General features: G+C 42.7%; 1 protein-coding gene across 5 annotated transcripts in view; it reads right to left on the reverse strand.

Annotated features, from left to right (window-relative positions):
* Nucleotides 1–15,023, reverse strand: part of TCEA1 (transcription elongation factor A1) — a 61,069-nt gene that overhangs the window by 18,295 nt on the left and 27,751 nt on the right. For all 5 annotated transcript variants that reach the window (XM_033203679.1, XM_033203676.1, XM_033203675.1 and 2 more), the window contains 4 exons: nt 12,455–12,542; nt 6,109–6,254; nt 4,934–4,990; nt 2,020–2,174 (listed from right to left, as the gene is read on the reverse strand). In XM_033203679.1, the coding sequence (XP_033059570.1) occupies nt 2,020–2,174; nt 4,934–4,990; nt 6,109–6,254; nt 12,455–12,542 (446 nt within the window). The remainder of the gene's footprint in view (nt 1–2,019; nt 2,175–4,933; nt 4,991–6,108; nt 6,255–12,454; nt 12,543–15,023) is intronic.

The raw sequence follows: 15,023 nt of genomic DNA on the forward strand, positions 1-15,023 counted from the left end.
ACAGATGTAGTGGAGAAAGCATGGGAAGGAAAATTAGAAGCGGAGCTTCAAGATGTGACTGAGTTGCTTCAATCTCATAATAAAAGCTGAACAGATGAGATGCTTCTTGTGGATGAGCAAAAAGTGATTTCTTGAGATGGAACCTATTCCTGGTGAAGATGCTGTGAACATTGTTGAAATGACAGCAAAGGATTTAGAATAGTACATCAACTTAGTTGACAAGGCGGCAGCAGCATGTGACAGCACTGACTCCAATTCTGAAAGAACATCTACTATGCATAAATGTTATTAAACAGCATCACAAGCTACCAAGAAATATTTTATGAATATTTGCTCCATCAATGCAGCAAACCTCACTGTTGTCTTATTTTACAAAATTACCACAGTCACCTCAACCTTCAATAACCACTACCCTAATCAGTCAGCAGCCATCAACATCCAGGCAATTCCCTTTTCCAGCAAAACAGTACAACTTGCTGAAGACTCAGATGATCATGAGCAATTTTTAGCCAGGTGTACATTGTTTAGCAAGGTATAAGGTATACACTGTTTTCTTAGGTGTAATGCTACTGCACATTTAATAGATTATAGTATAAGCATAACTTTTATATGTACTAGAAAGTCAAACAATTGGTGTGACTCTTGTGTCACTTTATTGCAATATTCATTTTATTGCAGCATTCCAATCCAAACCTGCAACATATCTGAGGTATGTTTGTGTACAGAAGAAAAATTCACTCTCTTGAATGTTTACTAAAACAGTGAAATTGTAGATACAATATAGCTAATATCTATGAACAACCATGTCTATAAATAGCAAGCTACAAATTTCATTTTTTCTATAATTCCCTATTAAAATTTAAGAAATAATAGGATGGGCACGGTGGCTCAAGCCTGCAATCCTAGCACTCTGTGAGGCTGAAGCAGGAGAACTGCTTGAACCTGGGAGGCGGAGGTTGCAGTAGCTGTTGCACCCCAGCCCAGGCAACAAGGGCAAAATTCCATCTCAAATTAAAAAAAAAGAAATAGGCCGGGCGCGGTGGCTCAAGCCTGTAATCCCAGCACTTTGGGAGGCCGAGACGGGCGGATCACGAGGTCAGGAGATCGAGATCATCCCGGCTAACACGGTGAAACCCCGTCTCTACTAAAAAATACAAAAATCTAGCCGGGCGAGGTGGCGGGCGCCTGTAGTCCCAGCTACTCGGGAGGCTGAGGCAGGAGAATGGCGTAAACCCGGGAGGCGGAGCTTGCAGTGAGCTGAGATCCAGCCACAGCACTCCAGCCTGGGCGACAGAGCGAGACTCTGTCTCAAAAAAAAATAAATAAATAAAAAATAAAAAAAAAGAAATAATCAATATGATGTAACCAATTTTATAGTGTTTAACCATGAAAAAAGGTTAGCACTTACAAAGTTTACTTGCAATTAGAGATTCAACTCTCTGGTTCTACATGAATTCATAAAAAGTAAAACAATTGGCAGCCAGCCATGGTGGCTCACGCCTGTAATCCTAGCACTTTGGGAGGCTGAGGTGGGCAGATCACCTGGAGGTTGGGAGTTCGGGACCAGCCTGACCAACATGAAGAACCCCGTCTCTACGAAAAATTAAAAAATTAGCTGGGCGTGGTGGTGCATGCCTGTAATCCCATCCACTCGGGAGGCTGAGGCAGGAGAATCGCTTGAACCCAGGAGGCAGAGGCTGCAGTGAGCCAAGATCGTGCCATTGCACTCCAGCCTGGGCAAGAAGAGCGAAACTCAGTCTCAAAGAAACAAAAAGTAAAACACATTTGTTTTTAGACAATAATTTAATGTAATCACATTAAAAGCATGGAAACAGCTGGAGAAGGAGCAAAGTACTGACAAAAGATATAAAATCACCTTAAGTATTTGTCTAGTATATATCAGAATAACAGAAATTTATTACATATGCAATATTTATATAGTAGTCTATGATGATAATAGGCTTTACACTTCACAACAGAGAATCACATCATAGAAACCTCAGATTCATGCATACTCACCTCTGCTGTCATTCTAGCAAATAAGTCAGGAGGAATATTCCCACAGAGGACATTTTTCCTTAAATTTGGATTTTTTGCATCTTTAAGATTTGATATCCTACTTCGTACTCTATTTTTGTATTTCATGTCTGTATTCCTTATTTCTTGATATATAGGTACCAGGCCGTTAAGGAAAAAAGGTAAAATTATAAAAACAAAATCATTTTTTTTTCTTATTCTGCCAAAATAAGAATTCCTGAGGCCAGACACGGTGGCTCATACGTCTAATCCCAGCACTTTGGGAGGCCAAGGCTGGTGGATCACGAGGTCAGGAGATTGGGACCATCCTGGCTAACATGAAACCCCGTCTCTACTAAAAATACAAAAAAATTAGCTGGGCGTAGTGGCAGGTGCCTGCAGTCCCAGCTACTCGGGAGGCTGAGGCAGGACAATCACTTGACCGGGGAGGCAGAGGCTGCAGTGAGCTGAGATCAAGTCACTACATGCCAGCCTGGGCGACACAGCAACACTCCATCTTAAAAAAAAAAAAAAACCTGAAATTTCTAAGTAATTCATAACAACTGTTTCCAGTTTCCAGTTTAGAATATGTTTTTTTGTTTTTTGTTTTTTTTTTCTTGAGACGGAGTCTCGCTCTGGCCCCCTGGCTGGAGTGCAGTGGCGCAATCTCGGCTCACTGCAAGCTCCGCCTCCCAGAATCATGCCATTCTCCTGCCTCAGCCTCCTGAGTAGCTGGGACTACAGGCACCCGCCACCGCACCCGGCTAATTTTTTTGTATTTTTAGTAGAGACGGGGTTTCACCGTGTTAACCAGGATGGTCTCGATCTCCTGACCTTGTGATTCGCCCTCCTTGGCCTCCCAAAGTGCTGGGATTACAAGCGTGAGCCACCACGCCCGGCCTAGAATATGTTAAAAACAAGGTACTATATCTAATTCCTTGAACGGTAACTGGCAAATAATAGTGATATTACTTTTACACTGTAAACTAGTTGTTTGCTTGTTTGTTTTGAAGGCGGGTAGAAAGTCTCCCTCTGTTACCCAGGCTGGACCTCAGCTCACTGCAACCTCCATCTCCCGGGTTCAAGCAATTCTCCTACCTCAGCCTCCCGAGTAGCTGTGATTACAGGCGCCTGCCACCACACCCGGCTCATTTTTGTATTTTTAGTAGAGACAGGGTTTCACCATGTTGGCCAGGCTGGTCTCAAACTCCTGATCTCAGGTGATTCAACCATCTTGGCCTCTCAAAGTGCTGGGATTATTGGCGTGAGCCACTGCGCCCAGCCTAGTCATCTTTTATTTCCTAAATGTTTAGTGCCAACAGTACGCAAGTCAACAGGGTTTCAAAACGTAACTCAAGTACTCAACATGAGAAAGCATATGTTTGAAAAGAAGCTTGAACTTATTCAAGCTTTACTTGCCCAAATCTGAATTCTACTAAGGATACTAAAAGTCTCTGGTTACACAGTTCCCATAGGGTCTCTAAGAAGAGACCATTCATTCAACATGGCCATGAGGGTTCATCTCCTCCCCCAGCTCAGCAGGAGCTACCTCAGCAGGCTCTTCTCCCCAGAAGAGGTCACTGCCAAAGCTGAACCCTGGAACAGCTCCCTTCCTAATATGGCCATTTCCTCAACTAGGACAATCCCATGTTACACAGCTGCCTAGATGCTCCCTGCCCCTACCCACACACAGTACCCCTTTCCTGGAGCCCTTTCCCGGTGCTCAGCATGAACACGTTTCCTCTGGGATAACGAGCTCAGGTGACTGTGTGTGCTCTGAGGTCCCCCTAACTGAGAAGTTTTCAACTTATGTGTGTATGCTTTCCATGCCCCTTTGCACAACTTAAATTCTGACACTACATTCTCAATTTACAAGGCAGAAAATTTTCAAAGCCATCAATACTGTACTTTGCTTTTGAATAACAGGAAAAACAAGACAAATAAAATGATATAGATGTCCCTCTCCTTTCCAAGAAAACAATACAATCAAGACAGAAAGTGAAGAATAAGACTTTGAATTCTATACCAGCAGGAAAAATTAAGCTAGCAGATTTCTTAAAACAATTATGACCCCTTGAAGTAATGTGACACCAAGTGACTTGTTTGGCTGGTAGCAGAATAGATGTCACTCCTTGGCAGTAGTTTTGAAAGCCAGTATGCAATTTATCCCTTTTACCTTCTGCCACATCACCAGCTCACAATGGCCACTCCACTGGCCTCGTCCTAGAGGACAATGACCCAAAGCCCAGAGTCCTCAGCTAGCCTGTGCTGAACATACAGGACAAATAAATTCCTATTTGTCCAGTTTAATCTGTGAAAGAAACCTTCGTGGTGTTAAGCCACTGAAATTTCAAGGTTGTTACCACAATATAACAGCCTATCCTGCCAAGTACATGAAGTCAATCTTGGACACTAGTGTTTTGCTAGGAAAGCGAAATTCCTTAGGTTTTTGAATTGCCAATGAGTTACACTCATGTTCTCGTGTATTTTGTAATCTCTTCTAATTATGTTATCAGTTTGCCTTTCTCGTTCTCAATCACATTTTCACTCTCCTGCTATCTGAATCAATTTTACCAGGGATTTATATATTTCAGTTTCCAAAGAGCCAGGTCCTTTCAAACTTCGCTGTTTCTAGTTCATTCAGCTTCATCATGAAGGAAAAAGTCTAGCGTGGTGGTCAAGATCATGGGCTTGGAGCCAAATTCCCTACACTGGAATCCCAGCCTTGTCAGTGTCAGGCTGTGTGATCTAGAACAATGACCAATCCTCTTCTGCTTCTGTTTTCTCTCTGTAAAATAGGATGAGAGCACCTAACGCATTGAAAGGGCTACTGCAGGTAAAACCATGCCTGGCACTTGTGTACGTTCAATAAATATTACTTGATAAAAAAAATTATGAATATACACACAAAGGATATCTTCTTCAATTTGAGATCCTAATTCTTCCTCATCAGCTCCAATTGCAATGTAGTCATCTAAAAACAGGCATAAAGAATTGTCAAGTTATTGTAACAGATTAAAAGAAAATTCTAATACCAGGCAATTAAACTGCATTTCTATTTCTTAAACCCCATTTGCCTGACATAAAGAAGTCATTCGGTTTAGTTGGTTAGAATCTGGTCACTTCACTGTCGACTAGACTCCTTTTCTGGGCTTCACCTGATACCCACAGTGCTCCTGCACTGACGACTCCCGATCCCTCAGGCATAGGAAGTAACTGATCTAGCAGGCAATTCATCTTTCATAACTCCATAAATTCTGGCTGCTCCAGCAGAGAGTAAAGAAAGTTACAGAAAGAACTGTCTTCTCTCCTGTGACTCAGGCGTCAATGCAAAGAAACCATTCATTTAATCTGCCAATCACATATACAGACACACTCAGAAGACTCCTATACGAATATTCAAAAGAAAGAAATAAACTAGGAAGAGAAAAAAAAATATCTATCTATCTATCTATCTATATATATATATAAAGAGACAGTAAGGAAATCAAAGTAGAAAGGGCAGAGTAAGGAGAAATACAGGTCAAAGTAGCCATGGTGCAAAATGAGAGAAAAGAAAAAGGATGAATTCGTATAACATGATAAATATTCCTGTATATAAAACTTTAAAGCCAAAATGTTACATGTTAATACTGGATACTTTCAAATTAAATTAAGCTCCCATACATAAATCAAGACTCATCCCTCTCTTAAGTAGAAAATGGAAAACGCTCATACTGTATGTCATACTATTTAACAATTCAGTATTGTTAACTCTCAATATAAGATCAGCATACACAGTTTGCAGATTAAATTGTGAGGAAACAAAAGATTTGTGAGAAAAAAGAATACATTACTATGAATTCAGGGAAAACATCCATGTATTAGAGGGAATCTATTTCTTACAATTACGTAGAAATAAGCAAATGCCCCAGTATTCCTCCTCCTCTCCCCCTTAACAGACCCCTATCAGCAACAACTTCTCTCCGAGCTAAGCAGCAGTGGGAGGGCTATCCACAGGGTGACACTCATCAAACAGCAATATGGAGTTGGAGATGGCAGTAGGTGGTGGTGGTGACCAAAGGGCTAAGAAATAACATGCGCTGGACTTACCCCCTGTTCGAAGAGCTGCCGCAAGCATCTCCCTACACTTCAACCGCACAGAATCAGAAGTGCTTGGTGCCCGAGGAAAGGATGAAACGTAAGTATCTCGAGCATGTGTCTCATCCTTCCTGTTGCTTACATTGCCACTGGAAGTACTGAAATATGCACACACAAACACCCCCAAAAAGAAATCAAGAACAATCCTCTCAAAGTAACAATATTACTATCATGCTGTAAAAACAAAATTTGGGACCTAAATAAATGACACAGTATCTCAGTGACCTTTATATGAGGGGAAAAAAACTGCCTGCATACAGATTAAAAAGAAGTTAAAAAGTTTACAATTTAGTAAAGAGACAAGTATCGTGCCTTTTTTTTTTTTTTTTTTTTTTTGAGGCGGAGTCTCGCTCTGTCGCCCAGGCTGGAGTGCAGTGGCCGGATCTCAGCTCACTGCAAGCTCCGCCTCCCGGGTTTACGCCATTCTCCTGCCTCAGCCTTCCGAGTAGCTGGGACCACAGGCACCCGCCACCTCGCCCGGCTAGTTTTTTTTTTATACTTTTTTAGTAGAGACGGGGTTTCACCGGGTTAGCCAGGATGGTCTCGATCTCCTGACCTTGTGATTCGCCCGTCTCGGCCTCCCAAAGTGCTGGGATTACAGGCTTGAGCCACCGCGCCCGGCCGTATCGTGCCTTTTTTTAAAAAACTAACCATTTTATCTTTCATTCTCATTTTAAATATTAAGCAATATTTTTAATAGAGAAAATACCCATTATAGCTCAGTAAAACAAATGAAAAGCAATGATCTTGGTATAAGGAGAGGGATGAAGGGATGGGACCAGAGAATGACAGCTTTCTTTTTTTTTTTTTTTTTTTGAGACAGAGTCTCGCTCTGTTGCCCAGGCCGGAGTGCGATCTCAGCTCACTGCAAGCTCCACCTCCCAGGTTCACGCCATTCTTCTGCCTCAGCCTCCCGAGTAGCTGGGACTACAGGTGCCCGCCACCACGCCTGGCTAATTTTTTGTATTTTTAGTAGAGAGGGGGTATCACCACGTTGGTCAGGCTGGTCTCGATCTCCTCATCTCGTGATCCACCCACCTCAGACTCCCAAAGTGCTGGGATTACAGGCATGAGTCACGGCGCCCAGCCTTTTTTTTTTTTTTTTTTTTTTTGAGACAAAGTCTTGCTCTGTTACCCAGGCTGGAGTGTAGTGGTGCCATCTCGACTCACTGCAAGCTCCGCCTCCCAGGATCACACCAGAGAATGACAGCTATCAACCAAAACTAGAGACAGAGAGAGAGTGAGAGAGAAAATGCTAGAAAAATCCTGTTTCGCAGGGCACGGTGGCTCACACCTGTAATCCCAGCACTTTGGGAGGCCAAGACAGGCAATCACTTGAGGCCAGCAAATCCAGCCTGGGCAAAATGGTGAAACTCCATCTCTACTAAAAATACAAAAATTATCTGGGTGTGGTGGTGCCCGCCTGTAATCCCAGCTACTTGGGAGGCTGAGGCAGGAGAAGCGCTTGAACCCAGGAGGCAGAGGTTTCAGTGAGCCAAGACTGCACCACTGCACTCCAGCCTGGGTGACATAGCAAGACTCCAGCTAAAAAAAAAAAAAAAAAAAAAAAAAAAAAAAAAAAGAGAGAGAAAAAGAAAAAGAAAAACCTTGTTCCACTTAGATAGTGAGGTCCCCAGTGAGACAAATACCATGTGTACTGATGAGTCGTGAGGTTACAAAATGGTGTGTTTCTCCCCAGAAATATCACCTCAGTATGAACACTTGGGAAGTTTTATAATTTTCCAGTCAACCTAATTCTTTCAATTGCTTCTGAGTAGCGTCTTACATTGGATTATCACTAAAATGGGTTCTTTCTAAAATAATCTTCATGATTACAATTAAGCTTTATCGCATTTAAGACAGCTGCAGTAACCCTTTTCAAAGACTGATTAAATCATCCACCATCCATAGATGTGACTTGCTGCAGTGCTGCAAGAACATACTCCTTTGCCTTCTCTCCAAAACATAACCACTGTTAAACTTCACAAACAGGTGCCTGTGGGTAAGATGGTCATTAGTACCTTCTAAATTTAGTCATTTGCTTTTTGAAGTCTTAGTGATTTCCCCCTGTATTCCCAAAATATTGATTCACACAGGTTTGTATACAATGACTTTTCACACATTTTTCTCTCTATCAGACTGAGTTTCTCAAGAACAAAAACTAGGATTTACTTTTCTTTATGTTTTCATTATGTAGAATAATGCCTGTCAGTGATAAACAAATGAGCAAACCAATGTTTAAAAACCCATTTCTTTTTTTTTTTAAGACTCCAGCCTGAGCAACTGAGCAAGACTTTTCATAGTGGTGAACAGAGCAAGAGTTGTGCAGTGGTGCCATCATAGCTCATGCAGCTTTGAACTCCTGGGCTTAAGCAATCCTCCTGCCTCAGCCTCCTGAGTAACTAGGACTACAGGTGTATGCCACCATGCCCAGTTAATTTTAAAAATATTTTTTGGCCAGGTAAGCTGGCTCATGCCTGTAATCCCAGGAGTTCAACAACAGCCTGGACAAAATAGCGAGACCCGGGGTCACCAAACACGGTGGTATGCACTTGTGGTCCTAGCTACTTGGGAGGCTGAAGTGGGGGGCGGGCTTGAGACTGAAAAGTTGAGGCTGCAGAGAGCCTTGACTATGCCACTGCACTCTAGCCTGGGTAAAAGAGCAAGACTCTGTCTCCAAAAAAGAGTCCAACAAACAAATAAACCTTTTGTTTTTGGTAGAGAAAGGGTCTATGTTCTCCAGGCTGGTCTCGAACTCCTGACCTCAAGTGATAATTCTGTCTTGTGCTTCTAAAGCGCATTAGCCACCGTGCCAGGCCCCAAAACCCATTTCTTTTCTTTTCTTTTCTTTTTTTCTTTTTTTTGAGACAGAGTCTCATTCTGTCACCCAGACTGGAATGCAGTGAAACAATCATGGCTCACTGCAGCCATGACCCCCAAGCTCAGGCGGTTCTCCTGCCTCAGCCTCCCAAGTAGCTGGGACCACAGGCATGTGCCATCACACCTGTCTAATGTTTTTTGTTACTTGTAGAGACAGGGTCTCCCTATGTTGCTCAGGCTGGTCTCAAACTCCTGGGCTCAAGTGATCCCCCACCTTCGCCTCCCAAAAGTGCTGACATTACAGGTGTGAGTCACCACACCCAACCAAAAACCCACTTCTTAAACACTTTGATTAAATGCTTTTGCTTCTCTGTGTCTGCAGCCAAATGCTACACAGAAACCAAGAACCAAGGGAAACTGCCCATACGGACTGAGAGAAACATTTCCTCACTAGTTTCACTATTGCTGGTCCCACTTCCTACATTCTGATCCTTCTCAATCCTCTTGTATTTCTGTGGGGGGGGGAGGGGCTAGGGGGCGTGTGTAGATAGATACCAATCAGTTACTTTATCAGACTTCATACACAGTAATTTTCTTTTGCAGACAGGTTCTATACCTACACGTCAAGCACGTAAAACTGATAAAAGACAACAAGAGGCTGGGCGCGGTGGCTCACGCCAGTAATCCCAGTAGTGTGAGAGGCCAAGGTTGGCGGATCACTTGAGGTCAGGAGTTTGACACCAGCCTGGCCAACATGACGAAACCCCATCTTTATTAAAAGTACAAAAATTAGCTGGGTGTGGTGACGTGCACCTCTAATCCCAGCTACTCGGGAGGCTGAGACAGGAGAACCGCTTGAACCTGGGGGACAGAGGTTGCAGTGAGCCAAGATTGTGCCACTGCATTCCAGCCTGGGCAACAGAGAGAGACTCCATCTCAAAAAAAAAAAAAAAACAAGGCAGGGCATGGTGGCTCACACCTGTAATCCCAGCACTTTGGGAGGCCAAGGCGGGTGGATCACCTGAGGTCAGGAGTTTGAGACCACCTGACCAACACGGAGAAACCCCGTTCCTACTAAAAATACAAAATCAGCCGGGCGTGATGCACATGCCTGTAATCCCAGCTACTTGGGAGGCTGAGGCAGGAGAATCACTTGAACCTAGGAGGCAGAGGTTGCAGTGAGCCAAGATTGCGCCATTGGACTCCAGCCTGGGCAACAAGAGGAAAACTTCGTCTCAAAAAAAAACAAAATAGGCCGGGAGCAGTGGCTCAAGTCTGTAATCCCAGCCTTTGGGAGGTCAGGGGGGCAGATCATGAGGTCAGGAGATCAAGACCATCCTGGCTAACACGGTGAAATCCTGTCTCTACTAAAAAAACACACATGCAAAAAAACTAGCCGGGCCTGGTGGCTGGCGCCTGTAATCCCAGCTACTCGAGAGGCTGAGGCAGAGGCGGAGCTTGCAGTGAGCCGAGATTGCACCACTGCGCTCCAGCCTGGGCGACAGAGCGAGACTCCGTCTAAAAAATAATAATAATAATAATAATATAATAAAATAATAAAGACAAAGATGAGAGAGTGAGGAACTATTCCAGATTTAAGAAAACTAAACGGATATAATTTAGAAAAAATTGCATAAACTTTATTAACAACCACTGTTTAAGCCCACCTTTGACTTACCTTTTTTAATATAGTTAATATGTTTAATATATATATTTAATATAGTTAATACAAATACAAAAAACAGTGTACGAGACATTAACATAAACATGAGCAGTGCATGATCAATTTGGGGAAAATATTGAGAAACAAAGTTGAAATCGGCAGTAGCCTTAATGTCCTAAATACCGCAACACGGCTGGGCGCGGTTGCTTACGCCTAAAATCCCAGCACTTTGGGAGGCCAACGCAGGTGGATCACCTGTGGTTGAGAGTTCGAGACTAGTCTCGCCAACATGGTGAAACGCCGTCTCTACTAAAAATATAAAAATTAGCCAAGTGTGGTGGTATACATCTATAATCCCAGCTACTCAGGAGGCTGAGGCAGGAGAATCATTTGAATTTAGGAGGTGGAGATTGCAGTGAGTCAAGATCACGCCATTCCAGCCTGGGTGACAGAGGAAGACTCTGTCTCAAAAATAAAAAATGAAAAAGGCCAGGCACGGTAGCTCACGCCTGTAATCCCAGCACTTTGGGACACTGAGGAGAGCGGATCACCTGAGATCCGGAGTTCAAGACCAGCCTAGCCAACATGGCAAAACCCCATCTCTACTAAAAACACAAAAATTAGCCAGGTGTGGTGGGCGCCTGTAATCCCAGCTACTTGGGAAGCTGAGGCAGGAGAATTGCTTTGAACCTGGGAGGTGGAGGTTGCAGTGAGCTGAGATCGCACCACTGCACTCCAGCATGGGCGGCAGAGCCAGACTGTGTCTCAAAAAGGTATGTGGGCCCCTCCCCACCAGAATTCCTGATTCAGTAGTTACAGGATGAGGCCTGAGAATCTGTTATTTCTAACAAGCTGTCAGGTTCTCTCCTCTTCCAGGGACCGCACTTTCGAGAACCATTGCATTAAATCACTGCTGACAGTTAACCTACCAGGTTCCCAAGAACAGAGGAATGATTTGTATTTAACCAACTATGCGTATGGCAACATGTCCAATACTGCATAGTTCATGATATGTAATAGGAAAGAACACATGCAAAGGCCTCATAGGAGGTGAGGGACAATCTGAACTCTTCGTTAACGAACTTCACATTTTAAGTTCTTATAACAAATTGATATATATTTTTTTTAATTTAAGGTCTCACTCCATTGCTCAGGTTGGAGTGCAGTGGCATGATCTTGGCTCACTGCAACCTCTGCCTCCTGGGTTCCAGCAATTCTCCCACCTCAGCCTCCCAAGTAGCTGGGACTACAGACACATGCTGCCATACCTGGCTAATTTTTTTTTTTTTGGTAGAGAAAGGGTTTCACCATGTTGGCCAGGTTGGTCTCGAACTCCTAACCTCAAGTGATCCTCCCACCTCAGCTTCCCAAAGTGCTAGGATTACAGGCGTGAGCCACTGTGCTTGGCTGCAAATTGCTAAATTCGAAAGGAAGAAAAAAAGCATGCAAAGGAGAATGAGATCAAGGGCCAAAATAAATCTAAAAAAGAAATGTGGTAAATAGAGGAAGTAACCATTTGAATCTCTAATTACTACCTCTATTATCAATTCTATCAGTGCCTATCCCAGCAATCCCATTCAATTAAACTTGTTAAGTACAATATAAATAACTAATTTATTCAATGTCTTCTACCTCTCAAATGTTCAAGAAATCTGAAAAAAAAATAGAATACTTGGCTATATACATTTACTAATTCCATTTGATTAGAAAACAAAAAAAAGGAGTGTAGGATAGGGGAACATTAGATGGGGGGAATTGATGCAGGAAGTAAAACTATGACTTTCAATATAAATAAATGTCTATACTGTGAAGTACCTTTCTTCTCTTGCTTCAGGGCTGTTCTGCGATGTAATTGCAGGTTCTTTTTTCTTTTCATCAAGGTCTTTCTCAGTTGATGGCCCATCTGAAAATTATGAAAACTCTTAAGTTGCTAGCATTCGTAAAAACTAAAATACTGCATGTTAACAGGCTATTTGCACAACAACATGAACTAAAACTCTAAGTTTCCTATAAGTAGATGAAGTTTGATGAAGCTATTAGCATATGTACTGTTTTTCACAATGCAAGTTCAGTCAACATTCCCAAATAAATTCCCTCATTTGGTGGGAACTACAAATTCATATGCCATGGGAACCTAAAGGGAGGAAAGTATATGGAACAAAGAGATGGGAAGAATATGGAAATATCTGCACTGCTACTTTAAAAATGAAAGCACAGGCCAGTGAAGTGGCTCACACCTGTAATTCCAGCATTTTGGGAGGCTGTGGATCACTTGAGCTCATGAGTCTGAGACCAGCCTGGGCAACATGATGAAACTCTGTCTCTACAAAAAATACCAAAATTAGCTGGGCTTGGTGGTGCACACTTGTAGTCCCAGCTACTCAGGAGGCTGAGGTGGGAGGATGGCTTCTGCCCAGCAGGTGGAGGCTGCAGTGAGCCAAGATCATGCCACTGCATGCCAACCTGGGCGACAGAGCCAGACCTTGTCTCAAAATAAAGCCAAATAAAATAAAAATAAAACCATAAAGCATACACAGCAATATTGTTTTAATAAATTTCCATAAAGTTAGAAAATTTAAGGTGGTATCCAAAATATAAATATTTCTGGTATGGGTAAACAAAAAACACTTTCATAGAAAATACCTCAGGATGAGTAAGATCTACCCAGCACCTTCTCTATCTTAAACTATCTATAAAGTAATACAGAGTACACAAGTTTTAAGACCTAAAGAGGTGGCTGGGCACGGTGGCTCATGCCTGTAATCCCAGCACTTTGGGAGGCCACAGCAGGCAGATCACGAGGTCAGGAGATTGAGATCATCCTTGTTAACATGGTGAAACCCCGTCTCTACTAAAAAAACATAAAAACTTAGCCAGGCGTGGTGGCACGCACCAGTAGTCCCAGCTACTCAGGAGGCTGAGGCAGGAGAATCGCTTGAACCTGGGAGGCGGAGGTTGCAGTGAGCCGAGATCGTGCCACTGTACTCCAGCCTGGGCGACAGAGAGAAACTCTGTCTCAAAAAAAAAAAAAAAAAAAAAAAAAAAAGGTAAGCAATGAGATATTATGAAATAATGTACATAAAATAGGTTGAGTCAGTGCAATATTTTAACAGCCAAAAGAAACATTCACTTTTAAATCAATCAACACAGCCTTAAATTTTAAAACTGGTGCCTGCCTGGGGCTGGATGTGGTGGCTCACACCTGTAAACCCAATACTTTGGGAGGCTGAGGCAGGTGGATCACTTGAGATCAGGAGATCGAGACCAGTCTAGCCAATATGGTGAAACCCTGTCTCTACTAAAAATACAAAAATTAACTGGGCATGGTGGTGCAGACCTGCAATCCCAGCTGAGGCTGAGGCCAGAGAATCATTTGAACCTGGGAGGAGGAAGTTGCAGTGAGCTGATATTGTGCCACTGCACTCCAGCCTGGGCGACAGAATGAGACTCTGTCTCAAAAAAAAAAAAAAAAATCGGTGCATGCCTGTAGTCCCAGCCACTCAGGAAGCTCAGGCAGGAGGAACGTTTGAGCCCAGGAATTTGAGGCTGTAATGAGCTATAACTGCACCACTGCACACCAGTCTGGATGACAGAGTGATACCCTGTCTCAAAAAAACAAAACAAAAACAAAACACACAGCCTTGAAGCCAAGTTCAGAAAACGTTTGGGTCTAATGTATAAAGTACACCAGTTAACTACGTTTTGCTCCCTACATAAGCAATAAAGGCTACATAAAAGAATTTTTTCAATTCTTCACATCTCCCTGTATAGAATATAGAAGAAACTATATCCAACTGGATAGCAGGATCACCTAGGGAGCCTTTAAACATATCCTCATGCCAAGCTCCAAACCAGATCCATTCAATCCAAATCTCTGGTAGTGAGGCGCAAGCATCATTATTTTTTAAAGTTCCTTAGACGACTCTAATATATAGTTATCTGGATGAGAATCACTAATAAGAGAAAGGTTCAAATCACAACTGGAGAACTCATCTTGTAAAGCTGAAGTCTGTCAAACCTAAAATACAATTCAAGCCCTCTGATAAAACATGCACATATACTTTAGTTTTCACATAATTTTACTGCTCCTTGTTATTCTCAATAGTTACCTTGAAGGCTCAAATCCCAAAGATGCTACAGTATTGTAACCCTGAAAACAGAAGTAATAATGACACATGGCAAGGATTAACAAATGGTCCAAAAGTAATAGGGTAGAAAGCATTTAAAAGGGAAAACTGATGTAACAATGAAATATGATCCAGCAAGGATCCCATGCTGCCAAAGGGACACAGAACTATCTCACACACTGCTCTGGCACAGTGAATTAGTACAATCCTTTTGGAAAGCACAGCAGTAACGGGCATGAACAGCCTCAGAAGCATCT

Source organism: Trachypithecus francoisi, unplaced genomic scaffold (assembly GCF_009764315.1).
Source record: "Trachypithecus francoisi isolate TF-2019V2 unplaced genomic scaffold, Tfra_2.0 Lachesis_group7, whole genome shotgun sequence".
Taxonomy (NCBI): Eukaryota; Metazoa; Chordata; class Mammalia; order Primates; family Cercopithecidae; genus Trachypithecus; species Trachypithecus francoisi.